Source organism: Xiphophorus maculatus, chromosome 4 (assembly GCF_002775205.1).
Source record: "Xiphophorus maculatus strain JP 163 A chromosome 4, X_maculatus-5.0-male, whole genome shotgun sequence".
Taxonomy (NCBI): Eukaryota; Metazoa; Chordata; class Actinopteri; order Cyprinodontiformes; family Poeciliidae; genus Xiphophorus; species Xiphophorus maculatus.
In genome coordinates this window covers 17454139-17467123 of record NC_036446.1, presented here as the reverse complement: position 1 = coordinate 17467123, position 12985 = coordinate 17454139, and the positions used below count along the sequence as shown (strand labels likewise).

The 12985-nt window shown below is 35.9% G+C and overlaps 2 protein-coding genes across 2 annotated transcripts in view; one reads left to right on the top strand and one right to left on the bottom strand.

Annotated features, from left to right (window-relative positions):
- Positions 1 to 12985, top strand: part of cpne7 (copine 7) — a 55579-nt gene that overhangs the window by 6154 nt on the left and 36440 nt on the right. Inside the window, exons 3-4 of the mRNA XM_005810422.2 lie at positions 1523 to 1705; positions 1964 to 2038. Coding sequence (XP_005810479.1) covers positions 1523 to 1705; positions 1964 to 2038 — 258 coding nt within the window. The remainder of the gene's footprint in view (positions 1 to 1522; positions 1706 to 1963; positions 2039 to 12985) is intronic.
- LOC111608443 lies at positions 6918 to 11578 on the bottom strand. The gene is made up of 8 exons (XM_023332800.1): positions 10708 to 11578; positions 10169 to 10329; positions 9796 to 9988; positions 9347 to 9418; positions 8879 to 8950; positions 8412 to 8483; positions 8053 to 8124; positions 6918 to 7293 (listed from the first exon to the last, which is right to left on the bottom strand). Exons 1-8 carry the CDS (start codon positions 10822 to 10824, stop codon positions 7243 to 7245), a joined length of 810 nt encoding a protein of 269 aa, XP_023188568.1. The 5' UTR covers positions 10825 to 11578; the 3' UTR covers positions 6918 to 7242.

Genomic DNA, 12985 nt, shown 5'->3' with positions numbered 1-12985 from the left:
TGCAGATGTAGACATGCTGGATCGAGCTCATTATGAGTCGCTCTGCCTGGCTATCATTTTCAACAAAAGGAGAGGTTGATTCAGGACGAAAACAACATTAGGATGCATCTACTAGACTATAAGTAGTTTTTGTATGAACTTGGTAAAATGGCTATAAAGATTGTTAATAACATAATTTGCTACTGAAGTCAGTAATGTTCCTCTCCCCATACTGCTTTTATTGCTGCAGAACTTTTCTGAAATCCTTTCAGTTTTTCCACATGGAACCCAGACTTTGTGCTGCTACGCAAGACAATAAAACAATTTTAAAGAAGAAAAATGTGAATATAGAGGAGAAAAAAATACATAAAAAACTGATGAGTTGGCTTATGTGATGGCACTAGAAACATGTGCATGTTGAAGCAGGAGGGTTGATCTTGATGAATAAAAAAATAGAACAAAATAGCACAAACGAACAAATAGAAGGGACATTGACTTGTTCTGAAGCAGACAGTATTTTTAAAAATAATTTGATTGATTTCTAAAGTAAAATCTAGTTTGAGGCTTTAAAAACGTGTTTGAGCCCCCAGAGATGTCTGGGGATTTTAAAGTGACATGTTAGACAGTGCTTTCCTCTTCTATCTTTATGGAGCGCACGCAATTTTAGAAGACAGATCATCATTCCTCTAATAGGGTAAAAAAGTCTTACAAGAAACGCTTGACTGCTGGTGTAATCATGGCAAGCCGAAAATCTGTATTTCTTTCTTATCTTATCTCCACCAGAGCGAGAAGTGAGAGACAAAAGCGCTCTGTCACCCCATTCTAAAGTCATCATACGACAAAGTCTGAACCTGCTTCACTGACACTGAAGAAATGACTCAGAAATAACTGACAGATATTGAAGTGACATTTTAGATGACCGCTGAAACCCTCGATGTCTCTAATTTACTGGCGGCTGAGCTCTTCTTGGCCTCATAATAGACCTTTTTCCTTCCATTTTGGGAGATTTATATGTTTACTTACAACATTTTTATCAAAGATTGTAAGAATTTTTACAGAACAGAAAAAAAACCCTTTTGTAATATTATGTTTAGCAGACTAAAATTTTTAAATTATTTTTGTCCTCATGAAGACTTATGCTGCATAAAAATGTTCAAGTGTGAGTGCTAAACCAACATCTTGAGCACATGGGGTCTAAGTGAGTTCATCTTCTTGTCTGTCAGTCAAAGACAGACAAGATTTTTTTTTTCCAAGCTGCGATTAAATGTCAGAGCTCTCCAGCCGCCTCTCGTGTCGCTCCCTGGATGGAAGCTTAATAACATATGACCATATATTCTGCAGTTCTTCAAAATAAGTAGGAAGATGAATGTGCTGCAAGTTATATTTTTTTGATTTACATTAAAGGCTGGTGTCACAAACAGTCTGTGAAATTGGTTTCATTCCTCACAGTAGCTTTGATGATTAAACTGTGATTACAGTGGAGAATATTCCAGTTCTTAAGTATCTTTGTTGGAAGCCTGATTTTGAATGTGTTTCCTCTCAGCTGGACAGGACAGAAGTAATCAAGAGCAACTTACACCCAGTCTTTGCGAAGGTTTTTGGTCTGGATTACTACTTTGAGGAGGTACAGAAGCTGCGATTTGAGGTCTACGACATCCACGGGACTCACAGCATAGGGACGCGTGACGATGACTTCCTGGGAGGCATGGAGTGCACACTTGGTCAGGTGGGCAGATACTTCTCTTTTGCATATTCAGTTTGTTGATGGTCTATAGAAAGATAACATGACTAAGAATGACTGATTCAGTTCTTTCAGGCTTGTATTCCTTATTTGTGATGTTAGACACCTGATAATGTGTTTTGCTGCTTGCAGGTCTAGTGTTTGTGATTGATAACAGTTTCTGCTGGTGATGACTCAGACCCCTTTACAGTCCTCCTAACTGCGGTGGGCTTAAAGGTGCTTTGCTTATGTTGCATGTTGCAGATCGTGGCACAGAAGAAGATGATAAAACCATTGCTGCTTAAGTATGGGAAATATGCCGGCAAGTCGACCATCACAGTAAGCTTTTTCCCGGGTGTTTGTGATCCTTTCTGCATGCTGATTTACTGTATGGCAAAAATTATGTTATTCATATTTTTAATTTCTCAAGCCTTCACCAGTTTATACTCACACCGAGAGTTGCTCACACTCTGTGTTTCTTTCTTTCACAAGAATTTTCTCCTTTTTTTAATGGACCTCCAAACTGTTTTTATGAAGAGTTCCTGAAGATCATTATCATTCTAAATGATCCTTCCAGTGTTTTGCACCATGCAGATTCATTCCTATCAAGCACACAATCACATAGCTCATGGAAATCAATAGTGTTAATGAGAAACGTGATATTTTATTAGGATCTTATATGATTAATCGACACAAGTAAAAGGAACTGTTTTCAATTTTTTCCCCAAAGAAATTCTGAAAAGTATGTTGTGGATGTGATCAGCTTCCTTGAGTCAGTGCTTTGTAGAACAGCCTTGCACTGCAATTGCAGCGAAAAGGTGTTTTGAATATGTTTTAAAAGCTTACCACATGTAGAGACACACATTTTTAACTTTCAGCTTTTTCTTTTTGAAAAAGCTGAAAGTGCATCACACAGGATGGCAAGCATTGACCAGTGACCAGAAATTCTTAAGACTTGCCACAGATTTAACTCTAGATTGAACTTATACCAAAGCTTTTTGAAGGCATCTAACACATTTTCTTCCAGATGTACCCTTTGTTTAGCTTCATCCATTGCCACATAGTTTTTTATCTGTTATATAAAAAAAGGCATCCTCTCACCATGATGCTACACATAATCTTATACCTGTAGCCAGATCTCGATCTCATCTGACACATTTCCACATGTACACATTTCCTTTATGGCTTGAGGAAAACTGGAAGTACTCATCAACTATGGGCTGCTTTCCTTTGGTCTGTCTTACAAAATCTGCAGCTTTTGAAGTTTAGCAATACATTGAAGTTTGTCATTAAAACATCACAGCATTTTATAAAGGTTTTTGAGTTATAAATACTTTGACGAGGTGCTGTTATAATTTTTCAGATGTAGGAAGAGCGATGCTGCTGGTTCATTAAGCACCGTTTTAATGGTGCTTCATGGCACTTTACATCACAAGGCCCACTGTTATAATAAATCTAGAGCAAATGAGATGGTGAAAGGTCTATTCACATCTGATGGGGCTATTATTCCTAAGGCTGGATATTTTCAAACAGTTCGGATTTTCAGTCATCAGTTTTGTGAATATCATGTGTGGCTTGATATCTCCAATTTTAAACATAACTGGAAACATTTTCCTCATGTGTTAAATCAGGCTGCATAGCTCATGCTTGGCATGAGACATTATTAGAAGAAAATCTAAATCTTAATTAAATGAGCTAACACCAGAGCGAGAATTTCATTTCACTTCTTGTAGGTCTTCAGATTAACACTGAAATATTAAAGAGGGGAGTTTCCTGGTCCTTTTGGGGAACGGAAGAATAGGAAGAGCAACTTCATAATGTTGATCCTTTTGCGCCCCCAGTGACATGAGGCATTTATTACACAATGCACCAGGCAATAGGCAAAAGATAATTATCAGGTATATTTTAGAGAATGGATGTCTCCTCAGATGCAGCAGAGGCAATTTAGATATAAACAGGAAGGATATTTTTGTAGATCATTAGTTGTGCTGTGAGATACAATGTGAGCTCATTAAATGAGAGTCAAAATAGCCATTTCCCTGTTAGAAAAAGCCTGCTGCAGTGCCTTTAACAACTCAGTGGAGGAACGTGTGAAAAGTAATCATTCATAAGTTAATGAACCTCTGTAAAAAACAATGGAGATAATCTCTTTCAACAGGTGAATTAATATCTTTTTATAGTTTAATAGGGAACCAGAAGCAGCAGGAACTTTCTCACACAAACCAAAACAGATAAAAGCACCAAGTGGTTGTTATTATTGATGGTTTTTTTTATGATAACATCATTGGCAAAACATTTTTTTTGGTTAGCAACATTGTTGCCTTCCTGTTAAAAGCTTTGTGTTGTTTAGTTTATAGTATTCACAGTGGTTATAATATATCATCCTTATATAAATACTGCATGTAATAACTAAATTGAATCAAATTGACTTAGACATAACAACGGCACTGTGAAGACCACCTTCTGAAAACTAAGTCACAATTTGACAAAATTTATGGAAAAGTCTCAATTATGTCTGTTGACATGATCAACGATGCAACATTTTAATTTAGCTTGTAGAATTTTTTATGTTTCCAGGATTCCTTAAACTCATTTTATCTTAAAAATAATTTTGCAAAGTTTATGTTTTTGAAATTGTTTTTTGTATGAGTGCGTTTTCAGAAGTGCTTCCTCTGTGTTGAACTGATGAACTGCTCTGTTAGTTCTAGTGTTATTTATTTCTTGTGTTTTTAAATACATTTCAGTTTGGATTATTATTTTCTGTTTTGTTGCAATAATGCTGATATCATTGCTAACATCACACAATATTGTTGCGGTCATAAAGTGCTCAACTGGGAAGCAAAACTAACAACAGAGGATAACATGCCTAAAATTGGACAGAGGTGCAGTAGAGTGGACTGTAGAAACAAATTTAGCAAATGTTTTTCATTATTTTTGTACAAACTTAAGAAAAAAACAAACAAACAAACAAATAAATTGTTGCAGTGCAATACATTGATATATTCAGCAATGTGAATTTGATTCTATACATTGTGTTTTCTGTTCTTGACCTTTATCCCACATGTAAGTAACTTTATTTTATTTGGCTCTCTTTGCCATCAAAGCAATTTAACTTAGATTTGCTGACATAGAATAAGCTATTATGGGTTGTAGTAAGAAAACATATGTACAAGATGTCAACACATAGCAAAGATGTCAGCTTAAAAAACTGAATTTTACTGAATTCCTGATTTTTCCTTAATTTCCTGCTATCTGTTTTATGATATTTCCAGTTTTTGAGTGCAATCAGGTATTCAGGCTGGCCAATTCCTTTTAGCATTTTAAAATCAGAAATATTTAAATTATAAGGCCAGGAAAAAAATATTTATGTCCAGATTTTACTGCCAGGTGCCCCAGTACTCTTTGATTAGTGGGAAAGTGATCTGTCAGTACCCACACATGAGACGAGATTTTTTTTGCCACACATGAGACTAAAAGTTATAATCATCGTTTGACAACTTAGGGAAGTATGGACTGTACCATCAGACATCAAAATTTACCACATAGGAGATGAGCATAAATATGTGTCTGTTCTTTAAAGGGTTAAATCTGACCAAATGTAAAGTTTCTAAGTATGTGATCAAGGAGATTTTCTGGAGATAAAATACTCAAATTAAACACACACACACACACACACACACACACACACACACACACACACACACACACACACACACACACACACACACACACACACACACACACACACACACCTATACTGGTTTTGGTGGATTAGAGGGACACTTTTTTCAAACCAGTTTTTTGCAACACTAAACAGTCACCCCTTTCCACTTGTGCTAGGAAGACCTACTAAGTTGTCAAAAATCTTGTTTGAGTTACACAACATAGATCTCACTTGAAAATTTAGATACACACATCAGAACTCAAAATACAAGAACCTGACCCAATGCTGTATTAAAAGGACATACGATAATGAGGTGCTTGGCTCCGCCCATGACACCAACAGTAATTGTCAGGGCCAACTTTATTTATCAGGACCACGGCATACACAAACATGAAATGTATTTGTATTAAGTCCAAACATGGAAATATGGAATATAACTACGCAGAAAGTGGACTGCATTTACAGCACCTTCTGCTCTAAGAACTAGAGCAACAATTCTATTTGTGAACATAAAGGAAAATCTGTGAATGCCAAAATTAAATGAATTACAGGTCTATTGTTAAATCAAAAAGATAAAACAAATTGTGTGAACAAGATGAACTTACTCATAGTATCAGTAGAAATACTGGATTAATTTATTGAAAGTACTTTCAATGTTACACCCTGATTTCTCACAAAATCTCTTATGTTTTGGATATCACAACTAGCTAGAGCAGGATCCTCAGCCTTTTTGCATTGCTGGCATTCTATCATAGTGGCCAGTTGTCCTTTCTTGATGTGTTCACCAAAGTGCCTCATGACCGCAGCAACCTCTACGGGAGACCATGGATGTTTTTTTTGCTCTCCTAGCACTTTCCAGAGATGCTAGAAAAAAGACAAATAATTCATTATTAAAAACCAACTCCAATTGTTAATTTTTCTTTGTTATAAATTATGTAATGCCTGTTTATTCCCCTTTTCAAATGAGCATTCATAAAGAACTTACATTAGTGGGACAAGCTACAGAAATGAGCATGTAGGTTGCACCGATGAAAATTAATTTCTGCAAATGCCAAACAGCTTATACTGCTGTTAACTCTTGGTATGGTTGCTTGGTATGTATGACTGATTATTTGACTGAATTCTGGAAAAACAAATATTTTTCCATAATCTAAAATTGCATTTGTTTGACAAACAGGCCTCAGCAGCTGGTGAAGAACCATCCAAAGCCAAAAGACTTGTTCTTCCTTCTCATGCTGGTTCCTAGTCTTTTTTCCAGTGAAAGAGATCCCACTCAGAACCATCTCACTGATTCCACCAAAATACATTTCTGTACAGGTGCAGCATCAGCAAATGCCCATTGATTGATATCTCTGATTTCCTTAAACCAGAGATTAACCAAATTTAACATCTTAAATTTGGTGAATATCTTAAAATTAACCAAATTTAAAGATATATTCCAATTACTTTGCTTATTACAGTTTTGTGGTGCTTTGCTACTTTGAAAAACTATAACTATCTGAATGTATTTCAGATTAAGATTGGCATAGAGAAAGTAGTATAAACAGTCCCATTACTCATCACTAAATTAGATTTTCTAGCATCTGAACATTGACTATGTGAAAGTTTATCATTTTAATACAAGGTACAGTTTTATATGGTATGTGCATGGTAATTTAAGCCAGATGACATATTGGATCATGTCTGCTCAAAATATTATGCATAAAGAAGAAAATGGTCATCCTATTGCCTTTCAGTGGTGTGGATCATTACTTTTGACCATGCTTCAGTTGTGCTTTTGAGCTTAAGTAGATTGGTGTTTCTTGACTTGTGTAGGTGTGGTGACTTACCAGAATTTTTATTTGTGTTCATTTTCTGCGGGGCTCTATGTCCTTCCGTTTTAGTTTTCTGTTGATTTCTTTCCCCTTACCATCTCTGTGTTTACTTTGTGCTGAAAAGAAGAACATATAAAAAAATAATGGTCTGGATGAGCATTTATTTGTTGTAGGTAGGTTCCTTAAACTGTGAAGTCCAAAACACTCCTTTATGGGGTTAATCAACTGAAAAGTAAAGAACACTCGCTTAATGTACAGTAAGTCTGTTCCCAATGTAGAAAACAGTCCTCCTAATTCCTGCACATTACATGTTGAATATTACACAGGACCTGTGTGTCTGTGCACTTCTACATGTAACTTTCATTCTTTTGTACTTGCAATTTCAAAACTCAGTCCTCCTGATATCACCACCTTACATGATGACTATTACACAAGACCTGTGCGTTTGAACAGTAGTTAATATAATTTCAATGACTTCATTTTAGAAAATAAGTTGGTCGTTGGAGACCAATAGTACCTCTGGAGGGTTGGTTAAACAGGATCTGCATGCATCCAGGTCACCAGCCTGATATAGTTCATTTTTGAACATCTGAAATGTAAAGACCACTCACTAATTGTGAGTTTGTTCCCAATGTAGAAAACAGTCCTCCTTATTCCGGGACCTTACATTTGAGTATTACACAGGACCTGTGTGTATGGGCGTTTCTACATGTCACTTTCATTCTTATGTACTTGTAATTTCAAACCTCTGTCCTCCCTTTTTAGGCAGCTTACATATCAAGTATTACACAAGACCTATATGTTTGAACAGCACTTAATATCGTTTCAATTACTTTATTTTAGAAAATAAGTTGGTCGTTGGAGACCAAAATTACCTCTGCAGGGTTGGTTGAACAGGTTCTGCATGCATCTACCTCACCAGCCTGACACAGCTCATCTTTGGAAATCTGAAAAGTAAAGAACACTCACTGAATGTGAGTTTGTTCCCAATGTAGAAAACAGTCCTCACTATTCCAGCACATTACATGTTGAGTATTACACAGGACCTCTGTGTATGGGTGTTTTCACATGTAACTTTTATTCTTATGTACTTGTAATTTCAAATCTCTGTCCTCCCTTTTTAGGCAACTTACATATCAAGTATTACACAAGAGCTATGGGTTTGCACAGAACTTAATATTGTTTAAATGACTTTATTTTAGAAAATAAGTTGGTTGTTGGAGACCAAAATTACCTCTGGAGGGTTGGTTGAACAGGATCTGTACGCATCCACATGACCAGCCTGACACGGTTCTTCTATGGAAATCTGAAATGTAAAGAACACTTGCTGAATGTGAGTTTGTTCCCAATGTAGAACACAGTCCTCCTTATTCAGCCACATTACATGTTGAGTATTACACAGGACCTCTGTGTATGGGCGTTTCTACATGTCACTTTCATTCTTCTGTACTTGTAATTTCAAACCTCAGTCCTCCTTATTCTGGCACCTTACATGATGAGTATTACACAGGACCTGTGTGTATGGGCGTTTCTACATGTAACATTCATTCTTTTGTACTTGTAATTTCAAACCTCAGTCCTCCCTTTTTATGCAGCTTACATATCAAATACTAGACAACACCTGTGTGTTTGAACAGTACTTAATATCCTTTCAATGACTTAATTTTAGAAAATAAGTTGGTTGTTGGACACCAAAATTACCTCTGGAGGGTTGGTTGAACAGGATCCGCATGCATCCACGTCACCAGCCTGACACCTTTCATCTTTGGAAATCTGAAATGTAAAGAACACTCACTGAATATGAGTTTGTTCCCAATGTAGAAAACAGTCCTCCTTATTCCAGCACATTACATGTTGAGTATTACACAGGACCTGTGTGTATGGGCGCTTCTACATTTAACTTTCAGTCTTTTGTACTTGTAATTTCGAAACTAAGTCCTCCTTATTCTGGTACCTTACATGTTGAGTATTACACAGGACCTGTGTGTATGGGCGCTTCTAAATGCAACTTTCAATTCTTCTGTACTTGTAATTTCAAACCTCAGTCCTCCCGTTTTATGCAGCTTACATGTCAAGTATTACACAAGTCCTGTGTGTTTGAACAGTACTAAATATCATTTCAATCACTTTATTTTAGAAAATATGTTGGTCGTTTCAAACCAAAATTACCTCTGGAGGGTTAGTTGAACAGGATCCGCATGCGTCCACGTCAACAGCCTGACACAGTTCATCTTTGGAAATCTGAAATGAAGGGATGTACACTGAATGAGTCCGTACTTCTAAACCTACTACTGAATGAACCTGTCCAGCTGATTGTTAACCAGAACCTTTGTGTATTGACACTGCAAAATATATCTCCTGCTATAAAATGTTCATAAATATAAGGTTAGAATAAATTAATTTACATATGACAGTTTCTAGCATTTTGGATAGCACTGAACCAAGTTGAAATATTGGTCTGATTAAGTCTTTCTCCAAAATCTGTTTTTTTAGGCACTGCTAATCACTTCTTGTTTTCAACTATAATGAAACTCTGTACTACAACATGACATATCCTTCAAAAATGTCTTCAATGCTAGTAAAATGACTTGTGATAGAATTTTCACTCTTATCAATACCTTTCTTCTCCATGGCCAGTCAGAATCACCATAAACATAAGTGATTTCTTCCCCAGGACCAATATCTTTGAGTGCAAATAAACAAAGATGAGGTCTTCCATCCACCCTTGTAACTTTCAATTTGCTGTTTGGGTTCATCTCTTCATCATTTACCAGCCTCCCCAATGATCCATCCTCTCTGGCAGCATCAACACTAAAATATTAAGTAAGCAATAAGAATAATTATACCATGCAAGGGAAAGGATTTTGCATGTTTGCATGTCGGAAGAATATTCCTCCACCAACTAAAACTACTTTTACTGATGAAGCTGAAAATGTTTACATCACTTTGTTTAAATATAAAATAAAAAACAACCTTAAAACAGTCACATACCAAAGCTGTTGTCCATTGAACTTGAAATCAAACATAAAAGCCTCGAGTGCATCATGGTAAATTTTCAATCGGTTTTCTTGTTCCTTTCTACTTATGACTTCCCCTCTGTACTCAATAAGAATCTCCTTTTTGAAAGCACCGGCAACTGTACACACCCCGACCTGTAGGTAAACATAAGGAGTAAAGTAGAATAAACTTTAAACAATGCAGATCTTTCAAACAGTAGCAAATGAGATTAACATTTTTCAAAATCACTTAATTGATCTAATTTGATGTCTTTCTGTGATTACATAAACATTTGTTTGTCAACAGAATGGTGCTTCTAAATGTCACTCATTCTTTTGTACTTGTAATTTCAAAACTCAGTCCTCCTTTACATATATATATATATATATATATATATATATATATATATATATATATATATGTTAATAATGTGCGGTATAAAAATAGTTTAAATGTCAAAACGCAAGATTAAAGAAAAAAAGCAATCCTTCAATAAACTCTGGAATCATGTGCATAATAAAGTCACAACTCACCTTTAAATGAATTAATGTATTTTCATCAAATCCCTCTTTATCTTCACCTAAGGAGCAATAATAACTGGCATCATGTTTGGGATTTCTTTTTGCTCTCTGAGACCTTGTTGCTGACATCTCCTGCAAAGATCAGAGTAACGTGCTGTTGAGTAACAACATGACACTGTACACCAGGGGTGTCAAACTCCAGGCATCGAGGGCCAGTGTACTGCAACTTTTAGATGTTCCTCTGGTCCAAAATACCTGAATTATATGACTGAATTAGCTTCTAAGTGCAGTCAAGTTGATGACCTGCTGATAACCACCCCATTTGATCCAGCCGTGTGGCATCACAGACACATCTAAAAGTTGCTGGACACAAGCCCTCAAGAACTTGAGTTTGACACCTCTGCTGTACACAATATGATTTGATGCTATTGTATGAGAAAATGCTGTATTGAAGTACACAGTATTACATAATTGACTTTCTATTGACAAGTTCTCAATACCTTCAAATATTAAAACATTATCTTAATACTAATGATTATTACCTAGATAATTTGTGCCTGTGAAAGAATATCACTCACTGATACACAGAAAATGACCAAATACAGTTTTGTCTAATTCTGGAGTGAGTCACCTTCCCTTTAAACTCTGGTACGCTGACTAAGATGGTTGGTAAGAACTAGCTAAACTGCAGCAAATCAGATGCTTTGGTGTATCCAAACATCAAGTAACCTACAACATTCTTCAGAATTACAATGTTACATATCGTAAGAGAGTCTGTATGAGTCTTACCTCTTCCTCCAAGCAAAAGAAGTTCTATTAGCACTAATTGCTTGCACCTGGTCTTGATGGACTGTACCACGTTGATAGAGGAGGAGGGGTACAACAAAAGGAGAAATCCATTTTGTTTTGGAAGCATACAAGGTTTGATTTTTTTTCAGGAACAAGAAAATTAATTTATTTGAGTAATATTTTGTAACTTTCCTTCAATATTTCAAAGTTAAATAGTTTATCATACATTTTTATTTAATTAGGAGGCAGCAGTCAGATGGTATCTCCCACCAGCAATGTTTCATCATTTAAAAGGAAAGTCACTTCTTTTAATCATTTCTGTTCAATCAATTAATCAAGTTTACTTGTATAGCACATTTCAGCAGCAGTGCAGTTCAGTTTATATCATAAAAACAAAAACTGTTGTCTAATGACAGACACAACACCAGCAGAAAATGGTTGTCTGTTGTACCTGCCTACAGACAAATTAGACTACCTAATCTGCATGTAGGCAGAGTAGCAACATTGAGATAATGACAAAATATCAATTTTTAAAGTTTTGTGCTAACAGTAACATAAGTAATCATATTTTTGGCACTTTAAATATTATTTAAATAAATGCTTTTTATTTTTATATTTGTAATTCTGTATTACTCCATGAATAGTTATCCCTTCTTTCAAATTCAAAAATACTTTATTGATCCTAAAAGGGAAATTAAATTAAAAAAAGCTTGGGTCCTCTACCACAGGCCTTGGAGTCTGAGTGGTCTTCACGGTATATTAGCAGTTCCCAAGGGTGTGCTTCTCTGCATCATGCATTCCAATTTATTTCTAGGTATTTGTTTGAGCCACTCTTCCAGTTTAGGGGTTATCACCCTGAGGGTTTCAGTGACCACAGGCACTACTGTTGCCATCACCTTCCTCACTCTTTTAACCTCCTATCATGCATGGCATGCATTATTAATTCGTCTTCGATATTTGGGCTGATTGGGACCTAATGATTCCAAAAACAAAGAATTATCTTTCTACATGATATGTGGACATCATTTTTTTTTTCAGAAAAATATTTATTCATTTTTAAATCACCATATTTAGCGCCTTTGTAAATCTCTACAGTTGCTAACTTTTGTAAACTTACACCACAACAATAAACACTGAACATCTTGGGTCTAGCCTGTAATGTGTTATAATCTTCCACCACCACTAAGTCATAAAATAATGACCTAACATGCAGACACCAGACCCCATGTAGAGCAAAATTTAGTATTGTGGACTAGACAGCCCAAAATAAGTCATCCACTTATATGGAAAATGTTTTTCTCAGGCTCCAGGAGGATGATGCTTTTTATGAGCCTTTGGTATTTCTCTAGTTTTTTCTGTTCCTTCTGATAATTTGGGATAGCTTTATCATTACAACTGATTTGCTCTGCTGCTCAGTGATCACCATGTCCAGTTGGTTTACTTTTCCCATTTGTCTTTCTGTATCTGGAAGTCCCACACGATCTTAGTTTGTTCATTTTCT